Source organism: Phyllostomus discolor, chromosome 6, assembly GCF_004126475.2.
Source record: "Phyllostomus discolor isolate MPI-MPIP mPhyDis1 chromosome 6, mPhyDis1.pri.v3, whole genome shotgun sequence".
Taxonomy (NCBI): domain Eukaryota; kingdom Metazoa; phylum Chordata; class Mammalia; order Chiroptera; family Phyllostomidae; genus Phyllostomus; species Phyllostomus discolor.
The window spans coordinates 79,344,482-79,367,518 of NC_040908.2; the positions used below are offsets into that span (position 1 = coordinate 79,344,482).

The window sequence follows — 23,037 nt, forward strand, 5'->3', positions numbered from 1 at the left end:
CAGTAGTACTGGAGCTAGGATTCAAATCTCTGGCTGGGGGAGTTCTAAAGCCCAACCTCCATCTGGTAAGTACTACTTAGTTTGTTGTCCCAAGCTGCTCAAGGAGATATTGGCCAGGGTCCCAAGAATGACCAGTAGTGGGAGGAACTCAGCTGGTATGGGATGGGGCTTACAGCTTCTCTCAAGTTTTGAGAGGTGGAAGTTTTTAGGTGGTGAGTAAATGAAATTTTGTTGTTCATAGAAACCCTGAAGTTTTTTGCTTTTCATCAGTGACTCAGGAAAGGACCATTTTAATTCTCCTTTTACTTCCCAGAACTCTAGGCAACCTTTTCCATATTCTCTGCTCTTCTTTTCACTACAACCCTAAGCTCCCTGCTCAGGAAGAGCATTTGGCACCTGCTTCCTTCCTACCCTGCCCACAGCCTACTGTACCCTGACTGTCTTCCGCCATCAATGGCAGACAGCAGAGAAGCAGGAGTCTTCTTGTTCCTCCCCCACCCTTTCCTTTTTCCGGTGTGTGAGTCAGTTGGGGGAGGGCAGCTCTCACCCTGGCTGATAGTTCTGTGATCTGAGTCTATCTACTACATGACTTCTGTTGAAAGATGGAACACAGAAGTTTTCTGGCTGGTCTGATACTGGCTGCACTTCTCTCCCAAGGCAAAGCTTCTTCAGGTGGGTGGAAGCATCTTGGACAGGGGACCTGATAGGATCTGGGAGTGAGGTCCACTTGAAAGTTCTTCTCAGTGCTGGCTTCAGTTCACTAGGCAGGGTTGCTAGAGTGGGCAGAGTTGGGATGTAGTGACAGATATAGGAAACAGTCTCTTGGCTTTGATAGATTCCAGTTAGGGGTACATCTTGGCTTCAGTATCTCTCTGAATGCCTTAGGCCAGAGATCCATAGGAGATATTGCTTGTATCTGTGTGCCTGAGATTAGGGCTGACATTGGGACCACTGTTTTTTTAGGGCAGGTAGCTTCTGGGATTCAGGACTCTTGGTTATTAGGTCATCATTATGTCACTTCATGGAGCCATGCCCCAGCACTCAGGGGAACACTTTAAGAGAAAAACTAACTTTAGGTTGAACATGAGGGAGGGCAGATTTGAGGTAGGAGAATGACCAGCTCATTTATGTTTTCCTGGTTTTAAAACTGATAGTCCTGTATCTCAGGAACCCCCTCAATCCCAGTCAAACTGGGATGAATGGTTACTCTAGGAGTCAGTTGCTTTGGGACATTCAGTGTTTGCATTGGAAACAGATTCCCAAGGAAGGCATGAGTATCTGACGTACTTGTGTCTCTCTGAGTTTACACACCTATATTCCTGACCTGCTTCAGAGGCATTGTAGTTTTCTAGAGGATACTGTTGTATCCAAACTGGTAACTGAGTATATAAAGCTCAGGGAGAATATAGATTCCACAGTGCCTCTGCAATGTGGAGATGCTCTCCAACAAAGCAATTCAGTGGATCTAGAAAGGTGCCCTTAAACTCCTCACAAGACTTCATTTGTGTGGAGCCCCAAGAATAGATTTGATATAATTTTTTTCATCATATAGGAAATGTAGAAGTCAAAGAACTTATATGTACGACCCATGGACATGAAATAAAGGGGGGAATGTGGGTGGGAGGGGGTGTACAGGGTGGAGGGGAATAAAGGGAGCTGGGAATGAGACAACCGTAATACATAATCAACAAAATATATTTAAAGTTTTTTTCTACCTCCACCCCCTTAAGCAAGGGTAGAACAACTAAAAATGTTTACATGCTATTTTTGGGTCTTCTTCTGGACCACTCACTGGGCTAGTAATTCATACTAATTTCTCTCATACTCACAACCATCATTGGCCCTTGGTAGTTGATGTAAAGTGGACCTTCTTAAGCATGAGCCTCAGAAGACCCTCTTTGTGGCAGACCAAAGAGGTGGATACAATACTGTTTTTCCCCCCCTCAGTGAGCCCTGAGTATCAAGTCATGAAGGAACTTGAGGACAAAGTGATTTTGAGTTGTGATAGAGGCATCACATGGCTAAGTGGAATGAAGGGGAAATCGTTTTCAGACAATACAGTTCTGGACTTGGGAAAACGCACCCTGGACCCACGGGGATTGTATGAGTGCAATGTGACAACTGGAAACAGCTTCAAAACATTTACAGTGCAAGTATATTATCGAAGTATGTGCCTCCTAAACCTTTGGGTGGGAGTGGATGGGTCCTCTGGATTTGAGAACTTTCTTGCTGGTGGGAGCTGTGGTGGACCAATCTATTCTCTAAACCAACTGGGGTCACTCTTATAATGATATGAGCAGATTTTGGGGCCCTCAGAGTTGGAGAGAGCTTAACGGATTTAGAAAGAGCAGTAGGGGCCTTATTGGGAGAGGGATTTGGCCTTGCCTTGTTGAACTTCCTGCAAAGCTGAGACTACTTCTTGGCTCTCCCTAGGGATTTGTTGGGATGAAGAGTAGGCCTTTCTCCAAGGATCTTAAGTTCAGGTCTTGGCTTGAGAAGTCTTGGGGCTGCCCTGGGAGGCAGGGATGGTTTACTGATCTCGAAGATACCCCACCTCATCTCTTGTCTCCCTCCCTCAGTGTGCCAGAACTGTGTGGAGCTGGATTCAGCTACCCTGGCAGGCGTTATTGTCACTGATGTCATTGCCACTCTGCTCCTTGCTTTGGGAGTCTACTGCTTTGCTGGACATGAGACTGGAAGGCTGTCTAGGAGTAAGTGGAAGGAACAGAGCATGTGTGTGTGTGTTGTGGGGTGGATGAGAGTGTGCACCTACTAAAGAACAGGGCTAGAGTGGGTTGTGTCTCACATGGGACTCACTCTTGACATCTCATAAGGATTTTTACAACTGATTATTGAAAGAACTTGTGCACCCATATTGCTTGTGCAGACTTCTGAGGGTGTGACCAGCTGCAGTCTCCCTGTGGTGTTCATGAGATCTCATTGTCTCATCCTCCTATGACTTTATAACTCTGTTTCCCTGGTTCTTCCAGCTGCTGACACTCAGGCTCTATTGAGGAATGACCAACTCTATCAGGTGAGTCCTGAGGAGAAAAAGATGAGAATGGAAGGAAGGAATGAGTGGGGAAGAAGTTGGCACTAGGTGTAATATCCATGTATGAAGGGTCTTAGTGGGGAATTCACTGGGGGTAGGGTCAGGAAAGGCCAGGGACCTGCTGGGGGTCTTCCCTAGGAGAGTTCTGACTCTGCCCCCTTCTTATCCCTTAGCCTCTCAGAGATCGGAATGATGCTCAGTACAGTCGTCTTGGTGAAAACTGGCCTCGGAACAAGTGAACCTCAGACTGATGGCTTATAGGAACATCAGTTACTGACTGTACCACCTCTCCTTCTCAGCCAATAAAGATGTCTTCTCCCACTCAGCAGGCGCCTGGACTTTTCAAGGTTCTGGGGCAAGGCATAGGATGTATCCTGATCTGGCAGGGCGCTTGCCTCTCTGCCCACGTGTGCTCTTCATTCATTGCTTCTCTTCCTCTGCCCCACATGGACAGTGTGATGGGCAGTCTCTTGCTACATCCTGGCTCACTGATTTTTTTTTAAACATATGGCATTTGACTTTTTTTTAGATTTTATTTATTTATTTTTAGAGAGGGAAGGGAGGGAGAAAGAGAGAGAGAGAGAAACATCAATGTGCAGTTGCTGGGGGCTGTGGCCTGCATCCCAGGCATGTGCCCTGACTGGGAATCGAACCTGCGACACTTTGGTTAGCAGCCCACGCTCAATACACTGAGCTACGCCAGCCAGGGCTCACTGATGTTTTTAACCTGGTGGATTTCCTGGGTGCAGAATGTGTCCCACCACACTCCCCCCGCTACTTGTTGCCTCTAGTCAGGCTCTATTACAACCCTTTCTGAGTGTTGGCTTCCTCACCACAGCTGAGGGCGGCTTTGGTGTTCAGGGACCCAGTCACACAGAACTTTCCATGACATCATGAGTGCAGGTGGCAGGGACATTAAGAGCCCTGGGACTCACTTCTTATTAAGAGATGTTTGTATGAGAAAGTCCCCCTTTGGCTAAGGGGCTGGACTTGGCTTTTTGACCTCTGTGAGGCCACTAGCTGTGAGGAGGTCTCAGCCTAGGCCCCTTAAGTACCATTTGTCTACCTTTCCCCAGAACCTGCCCCACCCCTGCCTTCTGCATGGGTGATAAACTAGCATCAGAAACCTTTCAACAATTAAAACACATCATTCCTTTTCACTCACTTGGAGAGCTGGAGTTTGAGACTGGGTTGGGGCTTAGGATATTTTCAGTAGATGTCCTCTTTAGCTGGTTGGCTAGTTTTGGTTCTGAAACTTTGGGAGCCTGAGGGACTTATTAAGAATACAGACACTTGCCCTGGCTGGCGTAGCTCAGTGGACTGAGCTCGGGCTGCGAACCAGTGTCGCAGGTTTGATTCCCAGTCAGGGCACATGCCTGGGTTGCAGGCCACGGCCCCCAGCAACCTCACATTGATGTTTCTCTCTCTCTCTCTCTCTCTCTCTCCCTCCCCCCTTTCCTCTTTAAAAATAAATAAATAAAATCTTAAAAAAAAGAATACAGACACTTGGACCCCATTCTAGGCACGTAGTCCCTAGGTGATTCTGAAACAATCCCAATTCTGAGAATCTCTGGTTTAGAGGAAGAACTGAGACCACCTACTGTCTTGTATCCTTTATGCCTGTTCTGTCTACCAGGTGGGAACTCCTTTTATTTTCTGAGTAAGAGTAATTTAATGAACTTCAGGAACATTTAATGAGAATGGGCCTTTTCTAGACCACGTTTCCCCCCAAAAGAAAAGAATGAACAATAACGTAGCCAAAGATCTGAATGATTCTGTCTTTTCAAGATATACACAGACTGTAATTTTGGTAGACAGATTTAACTTTCACTTTACAACACATGCTACATTCATGGTTATGATTTATTCCTACCCTATATATTCCTACTACTGTAGTCCTCCTAACCATAGATCCTACTTTCACCTTGGGCAACCCTTCCATGTCATGTATTACACCAATGCTTGTGTCCTGCATACTTCCTTTTACCTTTATTCTTCATATGCTATTATACCCCTGCATATCTCTCACCAGTTTTCAACATTGGCTGCATGTTGGAATCTCCTGGGGATCTTTAAATGCATTGGTGTCTGCCCCCTGAGTCCAAAATTTATTGGTTTGGGGCATTAGGACTTAAAGTGATTTTAACGGGAAGCCAAGGTTGAGAAACACTGCTCTCCATCTGAGTACTTCTGGAAACTTGTGTTCCCTCCCTCCCTCCCTCCCTCTGCCTTGTAAAAGCAAATTTATTGAGGTAAACTGACATGAATAAACCACATATATTTAAAGTGTAAAATTTGGTAAGTTTTGGTGTTATATACACACTTGTGAAATGTCACCACAATCAAGATAATGAACATATTTAACATCTGGAACAGTTTCTTTGTGCTCCTTTGCATGAAATCCCTCCCTCTTTTCTCACCTTACCCCCCTACCCTCCAAGCAGCCACTGATCTGCTTTCTGTTATTACAGATTAGTTTTCATTTTTCTACAATTTACATAAATGAAATAATATAATGTATTCTTGGTCTGGCTTCTTACACTCAGAATAATTATTTTGAGATTCATTCACCTTGTTGCATCTATCAATAGTTCATTCTTTTTTGATTTTTTAGTAGTCCATTGTGCGGATATACATGGCTGTTTATTTACATGTTGATAGTCTTTTGGGTCATTTCCTGGTTTTGGCTATTACAAATAAAGTTGCTATGGACATTTATACATGTGTCATTGTGTGAACATATGCTTTTATTTCTATTGAGTAAACACTCAGAAGGGGAATAAAATTTTTTTTAAAATATATTTTATTGATTATGCTATTACAGTTGTCCCATTTCCCCCTTCACTCCCCTCCACCCTGTGCCCCCCTCCCACCCACCTTCCCCCCCTTTAGTCCATGTCCATATGTCATACTTATGAGTTCTTTAGCTTCTACATTTCCCGTACTATTCTTGCCCTCCCCCTATCTATTTTCAACCTACATTCTATGCTACTTATTCTCTATACCTTTTCCCCCTCTCTCCTCCGCCCACCCCTACTGCTAGCCCCCCCTTGTGCCCTTCATTTCTGTGGTTCTGTTCCTATTCTAGTTGTTTACTTAGTTTCTTTTGGTTTTGCTTTAGGCGTGGTTGTTAATAATTGTGAGTTTGCTGTCCTTTTACTATACATGTCTTTTCTTTATCTTCTTTTCTTAGATAAGTCCCTTTAGCATTTCATAAAGTAAGGGCTTGGTGATGATGAACTCCTTTAATTTGACCTTATCTGAAAAGCACTTTATCTTCCCTTCCATTCTAAATGAGAGCTTTGCTGGATAGAGCAATCTGGGATGTAGGTCCTTGTCTTTCATGACTTGGAATATTTCTTTCCAGCCCCTTCTTGCCTGTAAGGTCTCTTTGGAGAAATCAGCTGACAGTCTGATGGGAACTCCTTTGTAGGTTACTGTCCCCTTATCTCTTGCTGCTTCTAGGATTCTCTCCTTTGTTTTCACCTTAGCTAATGTAATTATGATGTGCCTTGGTGTGTTTCTTCTTGGGTCCAACTTCTTTGGGGCTCTCTGCGCTCCTTGGATTTCTTGGAAGACTGTTCCCTTTGCCAGTTTGGGGAAGTTCTCCTTTATTATTTGTTCAAATAACTTTTCCACTTGTTGGTCCTCCCCTTCTGGTACCCCTATAATTCGGATGTTGGAATGTTTAAAGGTGTCCTCGATGGTCTTAAGCTTTTCTTCGATTTTTTGAATTCTTATTTCATCATGCTCTCCTGCTTGGTTGATTCTATCTTCCTTCTGGTCCACTGTGTTGTTTTGAGACTCAGATTCCTTCCTTTCACAATTGGCTCTCCTCCGTGTGTCTTCCTGCATCCCTTTTATGGTAATCTGCATTTTTTCATGTAATTTGGATCCAAAATCCACCAGTTCCGTGAGCTTCTTGATCACCAGTGTTTTGAACTGTGCATCTGATAGATTGGCTATTTCTTGGTCCCTCAAAAGGATGAGTCCTGGGGGACTGATCTGTTCTGCTGGAAACATATCTTATATCTTTCCCTGTCTCTCCTATTATTTTACTTATTTATTTATTTTTTCTCCGGTCTGGTTGCTCTAGTTACGGTGGGGGGCGGAGCCTTAGGTGTTCACCGGGGCTGGGCGCCCCAGTCGCTAGCTTGTGACGTTATATGTGGGGGCAGGGGCGGGAGCGGGGACAGGAGGGATCAATGGCAACCCTTCCGTTCTCCTGGAGTCAGACACTTCCCTGGGCTTCTGGGCCATGAGCTCTGCCCTGGTCCCCAATCGCTGCCCCACTGATTCCCCCAGCCGCAGCTTGCATACTCAGGGATCACGGCTGCACTGCTGCGCTCCCGTGCCCCGGATTGCTGTCCCGCCGAATTTGCACCAAATTTCCCCTGACCTATGCGCGCCTGCGACCTGCGCCAGCCCCGCGCCAGCCCCGCGCCCGCTCACTCGGCTCGTAGTCCCCTACCAGTCTGGATGTACGGGTCTACTTCAACTTCTTGGCTGTCCGACTTCCATTTAGATAAATCCTCTGACAGTTCTGATATTATGACTGCAAATCATTGTTGTAAATTATTGTGGTTCTGTTCTTGGTTGTGCGAGGAGGTACGATGCGTCCACCTATTCCTCCATCTTGCCGGAAGTCCTAAAATTTTTAAAGAAAGTAGTTTGACTATTCTAGTTTCTTTGCACTCCCATATAAATTGGCTTCTAAATTCTTACTACAGAATGTGTGCTGAGATTTGATCAGGAATGCATTGAATTTATAGAACAATTGGGGAGAATTGACATCTTAATGATATTTTTTTAAAAAGTTGATTTGAAAGAGAGAGGAATGGAGAGAGAGAGAGAGAGAGAAACATCAAATTTTGTTTCACTTATTTATGCATTCATTGATTGATCCTTGTGTATGCCCTGACCCAGGACTGAACCCTCAACCTTGGCGTATTGGGATCATGCTCCAGCCAACCAAGCTACCTGGCCAGGGCCAACATTTTAATGATACAGAGTCTTCCAATCCATGAACATGTCTTTTTTCAGATTTGTTCTTAGTATTTATATTTTTGATGTTATTGCATGTGGTATTTAAAAAAAGATTTTATTTATTTATTTATTTTTAGAGAGAGGGGAAGGAAGGGAGAAAGAGAGGAAGGGAAACCGCATCTTTAGAGATACATTGGTCAGTTGCCTTTTGCATGCCCCCAAATGGGGACTTGGCCTGCAACCCAGGCATATGGCCTGACAGGGAATCAAACTGGTGACCCTTTGGTGTGCAGGCTGGTGCTCAGTCCACTGAGTCACACAAGCCAGGGCTGTATATGGTATTTTTAAAATCTCAATTTCCAATTGTTTATTGATAGTATATAGAAATACAATAGCTTTTTGTATATTGATCTTGTACCCTGAATACTTCTTAAATTCATTACTCATTCTAGTAGCTTTTTGTTTTTGTAGATCTCATTAGATATCCTACATAGATGATCATGTTGTTTGTAAATAAAGACGTCCTAAACTTTTCCATTTCCAATCTGGATGTGTTTTACTTCAGTTTCTTGGTTTATTGTACTGACTAGAACCTCCAGCACAACATCAGAAGTGGGGAGAGGACATTCTTGACTTGTTTGTGATCTTAGAGGAAAAGTATTGTTTTCTTTTTTTTTTTTAGATTTTATTTATTTTTAGAGAGGGAAGGGAGGGAGGGAGGGAGAGAGAGAGAGAGAGGGAGAGAGAGAAACATCAATGTGCGGTTGCTGGGGGGTTCTGGCCTGCAACCCAGGAGTGTACCCTGGCTGGGAATCGAACCTGGGACACTTTGGTTCCCAGAAAAGTATTGTTTTTCATTAAGTGTGACGTTGCTCTAGGTTTTTCTTAGATGCCTTTTATAAGCTGAGGACTTTCCTTCTCTTTCTAGTTTGTTGAGAATTTTTAGCAAAAATAGTTGGAAAGTATTGTCAAATGCTTCTTTTGCATCCATTGAGATGTTTATATGGTTTTACTTTCTTAGAAAACCATATAAGTTACATCAAATGTATTACATGATAAATTACAGTGGTGGTTAATCTGTTAAACCAGTCTTGCATTCCTGAAATAAACTTTTTTTGTCATTGTAATACTTCTTTTAATATGTTATTAGATTAAATTTGCTAAAACTTTGTGAGGAATTTTGCATCTATTTATAAGGAATATTAGTCTTGCAGTTTATTTGTAATGTCTTTGTCTGGTTTGATATCAGGGCATATTAGTCAGTGTCCCCACAGATACAGAACTAATAGTATGCATAAGGAATTGGATCATGCATTTGTGAAGGCTGGCAATGCCAAAATCTGGTGGCCTGACAGCTCGGGGACCCAGGGAATAGTTTAATGTTTCAGCTTGAGTTCAAAGGCAGTCTAGAGAGAGGAGAGTTCCCTTTTTTTTTCAGAGACCTCATTCTGTTTTTTTCTTAAGGCCTTCAACTGATTGGATGAGGCTCACCCACATTCTAGAGAGTAATCTGGTTTAATAAAAACCTACTGATTTAAAATGTTAATCTCAACTAAAAAAGCACCCCACCTTCAGAACCACCATCCAGATGTGTTTGACTAAATGTCTGGTTACTATGGCTCAGCCAAATTGACACATAAAATTAACAATAACAGAAGATAAGTCTGGTCTCCGTAGAATGAGTTAGAAATAGTCCCTCTTCAGTTTTCTGGAAGAATTTGTATAGAAATCGGAATTCTTTCTTAAATGCCTGCTAACTTTCACAAATGAAGCCATCTTGGTCTGGAATTTTTTTGTGGAAAGCTTTTAACTATAAATTCAATTTATTTAATAGTTATAGAACTATCTAGGTTATCTATTTCATATTTAGTGAGTACAGTGCTTTCTGTTTTGTCTTCAAATTCTACCCATCCTTCCCTTTAAGGCCCAGATCAAGTATCTTCTCATCCATATTGCTTCCCCGACCCCTTCAGCTCTCTCAGTTCCTTCTCAGAACACCTATAATACTGTCTGTAGCACTCATGGGTGCATAATCATATGTGTTCTTCTGTTGTTGTTTAACTTTCTGCATGCTCTGGCATTGTTATGTGACTGCCAGTTCCTGGAAGACTGAAACTGTTTATTTGTATCCCCTGAGCACTTAGCACAGTGCTGGTCTCCCACATGAGTGATTAGAAAAGCACTCATTGGAAGAATACCTAAACAATTACATACAGAGCTCTTAAGTCAGGAAAATGAAGAGCATTATTTATGATCACAGTTGGCCCTGAGAAACTGTTCATTGGAGTTGGATAATCCTGGCTTCTAATTCCAGCTCTGTTCTTCACTGTGTATCTTTACAAGCAAATGACATTACCTCTCTGAGTCCCTGTATCTTCATCTGTAAAACAAGGGCAACAACATGTACCCTGTCAAGCTGTCATAAGGATGAAATGAGATAGCGCATGTAAAGTGCTAAGCATAATTTCTGGAGCATAGCAAATCCTCGCTAAATGTTAGCTATTATTGCTTTTATCATGCTGAGCCACATCTTCCCTTGACCAGGCATCATCAAATATACCTGGGACAAAACTGCCAACCCTGGTCCAAAACTGCCACCCCTGGGCCAGCCTGATTAGTAGCTAGTGAAGGTCAACATCATGGAGATTCCTTGTGAGCATAAGCATTGAGTGCTTACAGGAAAAGAAGCAGTGTTTCAACAGCGATCATCAAATAGAAACTGTAGCCACAAGCCGAAGGCTGAGTGTGTATAGTATGTGGAGGGCTACTTTTTCAGGCCTAGTCACATACAAAATAGCTCTGTGGTCAGCAGGGAGGTTTCTGAGTGCAGATGGGAGAGAAGAGAGCCTGCTGGCTTGAGCTGGACTAAGACAGATCCTCAGTGCTCTGGACAACCTCTCTGTAAACTGACTGTGTGCCCTAGAAGACTGAAGAAGAAGCCCTCCCACATTGGCCTTTGGCTGCTGCCGCTGTATCTCTCTTGCCTCGCTCCACCCACAGCCCACATCCTGGCTATTAAACCGCAGCTGCTTCTGGCTGCAGGTTGCTGCCTGTTATAGCAGAGGGAGTGGTGCCTGCTTGATGGCAAACTCCTTCCCCCATTTCCCCCCAGCCCCAGCTGTGCAGCTCTTTCTTTCCTTCCCTTTTCTCCTTTTCTTCATATAACAAAGATTCTTCATTTATGGAAGCTTCTACTAAAATTCTAATAGAAATTTAACTGTTCGTTTACAATAAAGTTGGTCTTATAAAAACCAGTTTTTAGTGCATAATCAATAAAATACACTTAAGTATAAAAAAGTTTTTATAATTGTTTTCTGGATTGCTTTTTATAATTAAAAATACCTTTTTGACATCAAAGTGATTGTATTAAAGACTTTATTGGTAAAGTTTGACATATTTATTTAAATTATTTTATTGTTCAATTACAGTTGTCTGCATCCCCTCCACCCCATCCCCTGCCACTCCCCCTCACCCCAGCCAAAGCCCCCTCCTCCCTTGCTTCCACTCTCCTCCTTGGCTTGTCCATGTGTCCTTTATAGTAGTTCCTGAAAACCCTTCCCCCCATTATCCCCTCCTACCTCCCCTCTAGTTACTGTCTTACTTTCAGTGTCTCTGGTTATATGGTCTCATCTTTAACTGGAACATAATCAACAAAAGAAAAAAGCAAGCAAAGTATTAAAGACGTTTTTCTTTTACATTTTGAAGTTGGAATAGAAGTGTGCCTAGTTCTCTTCATCAACTATGAAACCCGTTGCTGAGACAGAAGGTGTGAATCACATCTTGATTAGTCCTATCAAAGGAGGTGGTTATAGTAGTGTGTATCACCCCAAATCATGATCACTCATGCTGCCGTCTACTTGGTATTAAACTGTATATAGCTGTTTCTTCACATTCATTCAACATTGAGCCCCTACGATTGCCAGGCTCTGTTCTAGGCAGTAGGAATGCAGTTATGAAAATAAGACAGACACAATATCTGACCTCAGATATTTATTTCTTTTAGATCATACTAGGAACCAGGTGCTGGGAACCCCTTTACCTGGATTAATTGATTTAACCCTTTCAGCATATCTGATTTTCAGATGAGGAAAGAGAGGCACTAAGAGGTTAAGTGATGTGCCCAAGGTCACCTGGCTGGTGGTACAGCTTGTGGAAATCTATGTCCTGGCCTTCAGCCCCTTGTACCTCCACTCTTCTCAGCAGCTGCCCTCATCTGCCTTTTAAGGCCTCTGTTTCTGCCTCATCCATTTTCTGAACTGACCACATTGTTAGGGACACATCAATCTCAACCACCCTTGATGTTTTTCTCCAAGAGAACTTAGTCAAAAGACTAATTATTCTATCTCTTCTCTTTCAATTATTCCCTAACGCCCCCTCTCTAAAGAGAGCTTCTGGTAATGGCTTACCCGCTGTGAAAACAGGTAGTACTGGCCTTTGGGATCACAGCTGAGAATTTAGTCAAAGGTAGGGAGGACCGAAGCTGTTTCAGGAAATAAAGCAGCCTCTAAGGGCCTCCCAGAAAAGAGAGACAGCAATTCTTTTAGCCAAACACACTTTATTTCTTTTCTCTCCCAGCTGACAAGGAGCCTAGCACATTTATGGAGATGGAAATGACCACCCGGGAGCCTACAGTGCAGACAGGGGAGAGAAAACAAAGGGCTGGCTCTGGGCCAATGTTTGTGACAGGGGTCAAGACCTCTGCCAACATTCACCCAGCAGTGTATTCCCACAGAGGGTCGATAGAGAGCTGCAACAGTAGAAAGGTAGATGGAACAGTTAGGGTTGGGGGCAACTTTTAGGCAGGAAAAGGAGGGCACTGAAAGGAGAAGTAACATCCACCAGGAGAGAAAGGAATTGGCAGTGTGGTGAGTAGCAGAAATAAATATCCTGACAAGAGTGCAGGCCAGGTGTGAGGGGTGAGTAGCAATGATATTTCAAAGAACAATGAAGCAGCAATACCCTAGGACTAGGCTCCAGCAAGGAAGACTGGAAAGAGGGAGGGAACAAGGCTGCAGGTGTGAGTTAGTTCTACAGTAGGCAGAGGGACAGTTTTCCTGTGGAGTCCAAGACTTGCCCAGGAAATGGAGTAGCAGGGTGCCTGGGGAGGAAGGAGCCAAGCCTGGGCCAATGGGTGATGCGGTGTCCTCAGGAGCTGTCAGGTGCCTCTTTGATTCAGTCCAGAATACAGATCTCTTTGGCCTTTCCGGATGGGCTAGAGGTGAATAGAGGGGTTGGTCAGCAGGATGGGAGGAAGTAGTTCCTAAGACAGATGGGACTGCAGCCATCTAGTTTTAGTGCAGTGGAAAGAACCTTGGACTAGGAGTCAGGAGGCAGGTTGGAACTCGAACTTGGCATTGACTGGTAATAGACTTGATCTGGTCACCTCCTTCTGTGAGTCTCAACTTTCCTACATTAAAAATGGGAATCTAAAGACCCACTTTTCAGGGCTTTTGTCAGAATTAAATAAAGTCACTCATGGGAAAGTGAATACTATATGCTTGGCTGGTGTTCAATAAATATGTGTTGACTTTATTCGAGTATGATATTCAAAATATTTAACAATTCTAGTATACACACAGCAACAAATCAAAAAAATCTGGATGGTTTTCTGCTATACCAGACATTATCTCTTTAGTTGTCATATCAGGAGGCAGTTCAGTGGGGAGTGGCTGTGACATTTAGCAGTATGTGTTGGGGACAGGGAAGCTTGGGGTTTCTTATCAGTGAAGTATTTTAATAATTCAACAACTGGTATGACTGTACCAGTGCATGCTGGTGGCACATCAGTCCTGAGTTGATCATATTAGAATTTACATATGTGTTATTTCCCATGGCTATATCTCAGCTAATGAATAAGCAAGCTGGAGAAAGTGGAGTGTCGCCCAGCCCCCACCACTCACCTGCTTTGTGGTGGTGGAGGCTGGCAGCCTTGAGATAGCCCTGTTTTACCATGAAGGAGGCAGAGGTGGGCACATGGTGAACTGTCCTAGAGCCCTGAACAGGGGCTTAAGGTGTCTGGCAGGCTAGATGAGCAGTCCCGCCTGTCCCCTTCTCCCATAGAAAGACCCTGTCTCCCCACTCTATTCCTTAATACCTCATAGTCTGGATTGGGAACAGGTGGTGGCCTCTCCTTGTTTTGTCCTGCAGAGAAAAGGAGGGGAAAGATTTGTTGTTTACATGTGGGAAAACCAATCTTGTGGCAATGAGACCCAGATCGAGGATGGCAAACCCATTCGTTCTCTCCTCTAAGTCTCCCTTTTCCATTTCAGCCACCTTTTCTCATTTCTTTTCATTCCATTGCTAATGCCCCCACCTACTGTTCTTATCATTCTGTGGGTTTTTTTTTCAGTTCAAAGTTGTTCTACTTTTTCCTTTCTCATAGAGTAAGGGAAAGGAGAAGGCAGAAACTAATGTCCCAAAGTCTCTCTCACCACAGACTGGGGTAGAATCTGATTATTCTAGAACACTAACAGGCATTTGAGGAAGCCCATCCTGTTACTGAACATTTTTGCACTTTTCTAAGGTGGGAAGGAAAGAGTAATCTGAGATGTGAAACCCTCTGTTGAGATTGTGGCAACATAGTGAATGTTCCATAGAAGCTGTCTTGACCCAGTTGTGGACTTGCTGTCCATCTGGCCCCAGGCTGGGAATCTCCTCCCACCCAATTCCATGTTTCTTACCACCTGGCCTGCTGCCAGCACCTACTCCTCTGGTCACAGGCTTGGCCTTGGCCTTTCTATTCTTGCTCCAGTAATATACCAGTAGTAGCAAGCCCAGGGTAATGCAGATGTCAACTATGATGATTGCGGCTACTGCTGCCAGATCCACTTCCACGCAGTTCTCACACACTGGAGGGCAGTGGGAAAGGGAGAGGGGGTGTGCGAGAAGAGGAAAAATCACCGAGAAAGAAAGACAAAAGGACATTGGAGATGAGAAAGGAACAAATGAAAGTGATTCTCCCTTCAATACTCACATGCTGGCAATAGTGAGAGTAGGGCCCTCCCTTTCAATAACTATAAGCAAAGTGTGACTGTTATGGGTGGAAGCTCTGGCATGAGAGAGTCTGGGTTTAAGTTCTAGCTCTATTACTTACTAGCTGTGAGAATTTTGAAATTTGTTTTCAGACCTCAAAGACTCTGTTCCTGCATCTATAAAATGGGAATAAAATAGTACTTAACTCATATAGTTGTTGAGAGGATTACATGGAAAAAATCTCTGGCAAGTCTTTGGTATAGTGCTTGAAACTTAATAAGTACTCAATAAATGTTAACTATCATTAAGATTTATTTTTATGCTTTAGCTTATGACATTTTATTAGAGTAGTTTTGAGTCCCTTTTGAAAATCCTTCTGAAGAATTTATCTCTGGGTAAAGCACCTGATGCCATAATTCTGGAGTGCTATAATGCAAATGATCCAATCTTGTCTCTTGGGAAGCTGTTTTAGATGAAGTGCTGACTGAGCTTACCCAGACAGTCCCATATTGGTATTTAGTCAATATTTCAGAAAACACTGATGCTGTGTGGCCCCAGAGAAACCTTGTATTGAGTGTAGGAGAGGCATAAAGATATCAGGGGACTGTGAGTTGGGTTAGGGGAAATAATTGAGAAGCCCTTTGGAGATGGTTTTTCCTAAAGAGTCTTGTAGTGCTTGCATTGGAGACCTAGCTTACCTTTTGCTTTTAGGTAGAGATAATTGTGATCCTTCTCCGAGGTGCTTGCACTGTGGCAGTTATAATAACCACTGTGTTTCATTTCTGAAAAATCTTCTTGTATTAGGCGTTCTCCTTGTTGATTTTTTGGTTCACCATTGTGCTTCCAATTTATTACTCCAAGTACAGGATTCATAGGGCATGTCAGCTCTACCCTAGTTCCGGAGATGGAGACTTTATATGCTGAGGAATGAGATAGAAGAGAAGGGAAATTGGAAGAAGAAACCACTAAGAGTTCAGGAGAGGAAAATTAGTAACAAAAGAAACAACCAAATGCAAAAAATCATCTGTCTTTTAGGTCTCAAATTTTCTTGTCAATGGGAACTCTGCTTGCTAATAGGTAGGAGAGAAGTTACCCAGAGTGGGACTAGAGAACCTTTTGAGAGTGACTTTAAAGTGTAGGCATGGACATGGGGACTGGGGAAAGGGAGAATGGAAGTAAAGAAAGACCTATTAAAATCCCTATTTGCAGTGTTTCTAAACTATAATGTGGGGAGGACCTCTGTTCTTGAGATTATCTCTCTCAATCACTTCCTTCTCTTTCAGAGAATCTCAAGAACAGAGAATCTGAAGAACAGAGAATCCTCAGATAGGGAATACCTAGAAGAATGATAAACTTACTTTTTAGAGTATGTGGAAATTGACTTGAAAATGAAAAAAGGAAAGAGTATAAGGAAATAACCTTGGTTTAAGTTTAAATTTTAGGTAAAATTTTTCAAGTAGGCTGGCCACTATCCCCAAGGATTCCCAAAGAGGTAAGCTTACAAGATAACAACTCAGATACATCAAATTGAGAATATATCAGCATGTTTTTTTTTTGACATCCACTAAAGCTCAAAAAATCTTCAAATCCTAAAGCTAAAAAGTTCTAAAAGTCTTCAAGCTTATCCTCTTGCATTAGTAAGAACCATATTCCAGAGAGATACAGAAAAGTCTTCTCAGGGATAAAGGCTTTCATATTTTTGTATAACTGATTCTTGGGCTTACCTATTTTTCATTATTCAGAAGTTATTTCTGAAAACTAACAGCATCTTCCATAATAGAGATCAAACATCTTTCTTCTTATTCTGTACCATATTTATGTTATTGCCGTTGAATTATGTGAAGCACTATATACTTCTTAAGGAAATGGCTCTTCTAACAAAAAGCAGCTTCAATTTAAATAGTCTCTTTGCTGAATATAATAATCTCTCAATTATTTTTGATAGAGGGGGGAACTGTTGGTGTGGACAACTGAAATCCATGATAGAATTTGGGGATCCAGCCACATTCCCCATAGCAGGCAATTTTGCCCCAGGGATGTGGGGCTGGGGTGCATCCTCTTTTCCTGAAAGACTTGAGTTGGGAGACCTAGTAGCACCAGGCTATGTTTGAGTCTGAATATGACAGCTGGAAAGGAGGAGAGGTGGTGGTGCTCAGAGATAGCCTTCTCTCTTCTGGGGGTGTTTTTCTATAGTATGCTATTGGGGACAGATTGCTAGACTGAGTCAGAAGTCCTGTGTTTGAATTCCAGATCTGCCTTTGATTGTATGACCAAGGGCAAGTCATTTAACTTTTCTAAGCCTCAGTTTCTTATCTGGAAAATGGAGATAAAACATCTGCCTCACGAGGTATCTGTGGGAATTAAATGGATTATGAAAGTAAAAATGGATGGGGCATAGCAATGCTTAAGAAAAACTTTAGTGAATTCCTTCCTATCCTCCATAAGGTTCTGCTACAGTGGAGAATAGAAGTGAGTTCTGACCCAGTTGCTCAAGTAGCTCTTTGGCTAAGATCATATGGAATGTAAACAAGTCATTCTCCGGGTTTATCCATCTGCTAATAATTGGGAGTTGAGTATATGACAATTTATAGTCAATATTATTTTGACTTAGAAATAATTTTTCAGCACTGATATTTTTAGAAATGCTTATTAAGTAGAAATCATAAATAAAAGAATTTAAAGTAAATAGGCATCTGCTTGGTGTGTTTGATGAAAAAGGAATGTAAAGAAAATTGTTCACAACTTTTATTGGCACAGTTTAATAGCAGAGCTTAGACTTCTACATGCTCATACAAGGGCCTAGAATTTTGTGCTTAGAAATAGGATGTATGCTCAGAAAAATTTTACACATATCCAGAGACAGTGTTTATAATGCTTGAGAATGTGAGCTTCAGTATCAGCTAAGTCTACATTTACATTTATCTCTGTGATCGGACTATTTATTTTCTAAACTTGCTTTTCTTATCTGTAGAATAAGGATGTTAGCAGAGGACATTCAGGTAAAATATTTATAGCAATACCTAGAACATACATGCTCAATAAACTTTAATGCTTATTATCTAGTCTGCATGCTTCCCATGTAATAATAACTAAAATTCACTAACTGCCTTCAATATGTCAGATAATATTCTAGGTGAATTTTTCATTCAATCTTTATAAAAATCCAAGTTAAGTAGCATTATTATTTTCATTTTACACATGATGTTTCTGTGGAACAGAGAAGTTAAATAAATTATTCAAAGAAACTGAGCAAGGATTCAGATATGAATTCAGCCATATTTCAGATATGGTAGTATAACTTCAGAGTTAGACTCTTAACCTCATACTACATAGCCTTAACTCCTCTGCCTAAAATACTCCTCCTCCTTAAAATACAAGTTCATTTTAAAAACTTGGCTCAAGAATCACCTCCTTTGGGGAGCTTTCCTCAACTACTCTCTGTAGAGTTGACCACTTCTCTTTTTATATTTTATTTTGCTCTGTCTCTACCCACATCACAGCATGTGATACATTATACTACCATTTTTTTTTATCTCTCACACAAGACCATTGGCTTCTTGAGGAGAGGGAATTAATGATTTATTCATGTTTACAATCACTTATTCACTAAAAAATATTCATTGAGCACCTGTTCTGTGCCAGGCACTGGGCTAGGTAAATAAGATACCACCTCTGCCTTAAATGAACTCATGATTTACACAAAAAACTCATGGTGGCCTTAATCCTTACCCACACGTATCTTCTTCCTGGAACATATACTGAGGGATACCTATCATACTCAGCTATGATTAAACATGACAGCAACAAACAAACATAGACACTTCACATACATGTTCTAATGAAAGATAATTGTGCTTTTCCTCTAATCATTCTGGTTCTCAGTGTTTATTACAATGATTGTCCTCTATGACCATTTGAAAAGAAGTTGTATAGGGCAAAAATCCTCTTACCATTATCTTCATTCTCTGAAAAGAAAATAATAAGAAGCTGTCAGCAATACTTCTATCAGCAACAAAGATCAGATTTTGCTCCCATGGGTTAAGATTATTTCCTCAACCTTTAAATAACAATGGCTCTTTAAGTTCCCTGATGGCTGTATATGAAAAGCTGTTTTGGGCCCTACATCCTACATTAAACAGCTGATTGCTATTTATAAAAATGAATTCTAAATCATTTCACTGATTGTTACATATTTCATATATAATTTCATATGATTATTCTACATAATAATTATATATGTACACACACACCAAATATATATATATATACACATATATACATGTATATACACACCATATTATGTCAATTTTATCTCAATAAAGTTGGGAAACACAGATCTAGTATATATGCTGCCAAAGCAAGCACTAAAACAGATCTATATTGAACATAAATCAAATACTAAACAAAAATCACCTCTAAATGGCAACAGCATGCAGAAGAGATAAGCCATTCTGAAACATATCAGTGCTTTTTGATATATACCATTTGTGAAGAATGTAACGTTAAAGTATGCTGCATGGCAAAAAAAAGGGGGGATCCTAAGGACACTACAAATTAGAAAGTGCGCTACAATGTAGATTGGCACCATGACTATCTTTAAACACAAAAGATAAGGAGGCTTCCAATATTGGGACACTCTTTTTGATTCTACAGCTATGATTGAGAAATTAAGTCCAGGCCAGGCACACTCATATGCATGTGCGCACATGAGCACATATGCACACATCCAGTGTTTTTGGACATGAGTCTCTGAATGCGCACTCAAATGCTGCATCATTCAATCCACATATCCTCTACAAAATATCACATCAAATATCAAGTGCAAGCAAAAGAAAACTGTTGGCATTTTCAACTCAATAGTCTCAATTTTTTCCTTTTTGAATAGTTAAAACTCATTATTTCCTATGATCTCTGTTGTTTCTCTATTCTTGGCTATAGCCAAAACTATCTCTAAACTTATGAAGAAAGGTAAAGGAGAAAATGGTAGAAACCCCTTTTACTGGTCTTTGTGGAAGCTCTGTGGGAGGTCTAGAGAAAGCTCCCCTCATAAATACAAAGAAAGAATTTGGGGCCGATTTCATAAAAAGGAAACAAAGTGTATCTCACCTTCTTGCCCAAAAGCACCAACTGGAAAATAAATAATAAGAAAAAAAGAGTTAGTAAATCTGTGAGTGCCTGAAATTCCAAGCAGAAAAAGTGCTGTGGTCTTGTCTGATCACTTCTGAATACCTAAAGTCCTGCCCAACACTGCTAGATCAGTCATTCCAGCACCACAAATTCCTGGTCAATTTGGGATGAAACAGAGCAAGAAAGCCTCTAGTATTAAACATGAAAACACGGTATTTGACAAACAGAAGTTAGAAAAAGCTGGGGCTGCTTTTTGGGTGACTGGAAAAATAGCAACAAAATTTTGCAGTCACATCTTCATTTTGAAAGTTGGTCTCTGTGAAAGAAATACAAGCTCTTAGTTGGGTACAATCATTAGGATTCTTGTTCTATCTTTGGTGCCTGCTTGTCTGATGTTTCAGTTTTTCCATTTGTTTTGCACTAAGACAGATGAAAATATATGAAACTCTGATTACTCATCAGTTGCAGCCTGTGCACTGAGGAGCCTGGTTGCATTTCCACTGAGCCCTTCAGATCCCCTCACTCAGTAATAACTGGGATTCAAAACAAGTTTCCCTTGATTGGCCCGAAAGTTTTCTGTGTACCTGGACCTCTCTTTAATCCAATAGCGTCTACACTGTGTTAGAGACTGCACCCCTCTGCCCCTCTCCAATACCCATAGCATACTGGGCACATTCTCATAATCATGGTGCCAAATCTCTAGAACTTGGGTCTTTTATATTTATTCATTCATTCATTCATTTTCTCTCTCTCTCTCTGCAAAGCATAATTGATATTATAGGCCTCTAAGAAAATGCCTGACTACTCTCTGCAGGAGCTGAACCCTGCCCCTTGACAATCCAAACATGTTTTCTGGACAAGTAGCAGACTAATAAGCCTGACAGCTTATAGAAATGCAGAATCACAATCCCTAATGCAGACCCACTATAGCAGAAGCTGCAGTTTAACAAGATCCTCAGGTGATTTGTGTGTACATGCAAGCTTGAGAAACTCAAGATGGAGCAGAAAGAGGAGATACCATGACTGTGGCTTTAATAGGAGCCCCAGCTGGGAAGCATTTCCTAGGGCTCTGAAACAAAACCATTGCAAGCCAAGCTGCCTCCTGTAGTAGTTATTAAGAGCACAGGACTTGTAGACAGGTAGTCCTAATTTCCAAAATCAGCTTTAGCACTTACTGTGTGATTGTAAACAAATTATTTAACTTCTTTGAGTATCAATTTCTTTATCTATAAAATAGGGGAAGCAATGTTTATCTCACAAGATGGAGGTAAGGATTAAATTCGTTACCACCTGTAAAGATTTTTTTTACGTAGTTATCTGGAACTCAATAAATGGAATCTTTTAAAGAAATTTTATTTATCCTATAGGAGATACTGGAAATGCTCTTGGTTATTTATCAGTTGCTCCACCTTGCTTCAAAAAAGACTAAACTAATGGAACATCTTGATTAACTGAAAAGAACTGAAAATTAGGAAGTGTTTTATTGTCCTACACACAAAGCTTGCTACATCCTGTGCAGAGTTTGGGTTCAACTATGTAGCCTCCTCACAATAAGGAGCAATGGTTGACCCTTCTAATTTCTTTGGTATTCCTTTTTAAATCCTCACTCAAGGATATGCCCATTGATTTGGGAGGGTGGCGGGGGTGGGGGGAGAGAGAGAGAGAGAGAGAGAGAAACTCGATCAGTTGCCTCTTGCATGTGCCCCAACCAGGGATTGAACCTGTAGCTAGATATGTGCCCTGCTGCCCTGACTAGGGATCGAACCCAAACCTTTTGGTGTAGGGGATGACACTCCAACCAACTGGACACTGTGGCCAGGGCTATTTTTTTATCAGTTCTTAAAGGCTGGGTAGTTCACTGACAGAAAGAGCTCGTTCTTGAAGGCCGAGAGATCACTTTGTTTTCTGTAGATATAATCATCCTGACTGCCTTTCTTTGGTTGTCCCCTGAAAGGTCTCTGAGGCCCCTGGGGCATGCTTTTCCATTAGCCTTCAGCCCTAGTTCCCTATGCTAGCCTTGCAGAAACAGCTCCTTACATCTTCTAGTCCACAGTGCCCTTGGTTTCCCTGGGCAACGCCAGCTTAGGCTGTGAGCCTTGCCATGGTCTGGAGAAACACCACTCATTTTCATTCCATCTTACTCACCTGATAAGAGGCAGAGTCCCAGAACTCTCCAGAGATTCCCCGACTGCATCTTTTTTTCACTGGACTCTAACTTAACCTAAGATGGCGGAGGCCAGTTGGGTTATTACTTCTGAAAAGAAACCAAAGACTTTTTCAAAACCCCTCCTGAAGATGAGGACCCTGTGGCCATTGCTTCCAACACTTGGATGAAAAAGGGGGCTTTGTAAGAGGGAGACTCACCATTTTCCGAAGCAGGCACCTAGGGCTGGGAGGGGAGGCGGATTTCTGAACCCCACACAGGAAGTGTGGAGGGGCCTGTGGGCCTGCAGGGTTCAACGTCACTTGGAAACGTTTGAGGCAGCAGCAGCCACCTGTGTTGGCTGGGGGGAGTTGGGCCCCCATGTATTTTCATAGGACAAACAGGACTTGCAGAGCCTGAAGGTATGGTGAGAAATACATGTAGTTTAGCTGCTGAGGCCTTGCACAGTGCACCTCCACACCGAGGGCCCCTTTCTCAAATACTCCCTCTCTAACAGAAGCTGTGAAAGGAAAAGAGAGGAGTACTTTATGGTGTGAGCATGGAGCAACAGGGTGCAGCTATCTTATTAACAAAATCTGCTGGCTTAAAAATACATGTTGGCTTAAAATTGTGAGATACTATTTTTTGCCTATAATATTTATAAAAAATATTTAAAATGCAATATTCAATGTTGGAAAGGGTAAAGAGTGATAGTCTCAAAATCTGCTGACTTGAATGAAAACTGATACAGCCTATC

The 23,037-nt window shown here is 41.8% G+C and overlaps 2 protein-coding genes across 5 annotated transcripts; one reads left to right on the top strand and one right to left on the bottom strand.

Moving 5' to 3' along the window:
- Positions 1 to 504: 504 nt before the first annotated feature.
- CD3D (CD3d molecule) lies at positions 505 to 3,377 on the top strand. 2 transcript variants are annotated; one of them, XM_036028488.1, is made up of 5 exons: positions 505 to 672; positions 1,948 to 2,166; positions 2,580 to 2,711; positions 2,991 to 3,034; positions 3,226 to 3,377. In XM_036028488.1, exons 1-5 carry the CDS (start codon positions 603 to 605, stop codon positions 3,289 to 3,291), a joined length of 531 nt encoding a protein of 176 aa, XP_035884381.1. In that variant the 5' UTR covers positions 505 to 602; the 3' UTR covers positions 3,292 to 3,377. The 2 variants fall into 2 exon arrangements, with proteins under 2 accessions (XP_035884381.1, XP_028372532.1); XM_028516731.2 differs by having other exon boundaries at positions 505 to 657.
- A 9,196-nt stretch (positions 3,378 to 12,573) lies between these two features.
- Positions 12,574 to 22,624, bottom strand: CD3E (CD3e molecule). Of its 3 annotated transcripts, none has more exons than XM_036028484.1 (8): positions 22,502 to 22,623; positions 22,283 to 22,391; positions 20,117 to 20,137; positions 18,961 to 18,975; positions 15,709 to 15,930; positions 14,719 to 14,886; positions 14,133 to 14,179; positions 12,574 to 13,250 (listed from the first exon to the last, which is right to left on the bottom strand). In XM_036028484.1, exons 2-8 carry the CDS (start codon positions 22,329 to 22,331, stop codon positions 13,194 to 13,196), a joined length of 579 nt encoding a protein of 192 aa, XP_035884377.1. In that variant the 5' UTR covers positions 22,332 to 22,391; positions 22,502 to 22,623; the 3' UTR covers positions 12,574 to 13,193. The 3 variants fall into 3 exon arrangements, with proteins under 3 accessions (XP_035884377.1, XP_035884378.1, XP_035884379.1); XM_036028485.1 differs by having other exon boundaries at positions 22,283 to 22,388; positions 22,502 to 22,558; XM_036028486.1 differs by lacking the exon at positions 18,961 to 18,975 and having other exon boundaries at positions 22,502 to 22,624.
- Positions 22,625 to 23,037: the final 413 nt, after the last annotated feature.

Excerpts from the sequence above, each read along its gene's own strand:
- CD3D (XM_036028488.1), top strand. The coding sequence starts at position 603 with ATGGAACACAGAAGTTTTCTGGCTGGTCTGATACTGGCTGCACTTCTC. Across the intron at positions 673-1,947 it reads CCAAGGCAAAGCTTCTTCAG|TGAGCCCTGAGTATCAAGTC; the intron begins GTGGGTGGAAGC and ends TCCCCCCCTCAG. Across the intron at positions 3,035-3,225 it reads GGAATGACCAACTCTATCAG|CCTCTCAGAGATCGGAATGA; the intron begins GTGAGTCCTGAG and ends CTTATCCCTTAG.
- CD3E (XM_036028484.1), bottom strand. The coding sequence starts at position 22,331 with ATGCAGTCGGGGAATCTCTGGAGAGTTCTGGGACTCTGCCTCTTATCA. Across the intron at positions 14,887-15,708 it reads TCTCTACCTAAAAGCAAAAG|TGTGTGAGAACTGCGTGGAA; the intron begins GTAAGCTAGGTC and ends ACTGCCCTCCAG. Across the intron at positions 13,251-14,132 it reads TTCCCAATCCAGACTATGAG|CCCATCCGGAAAGGCCAAAG; the intron begins GTATTAAGGAAT and ends ATTCACCTCTAG.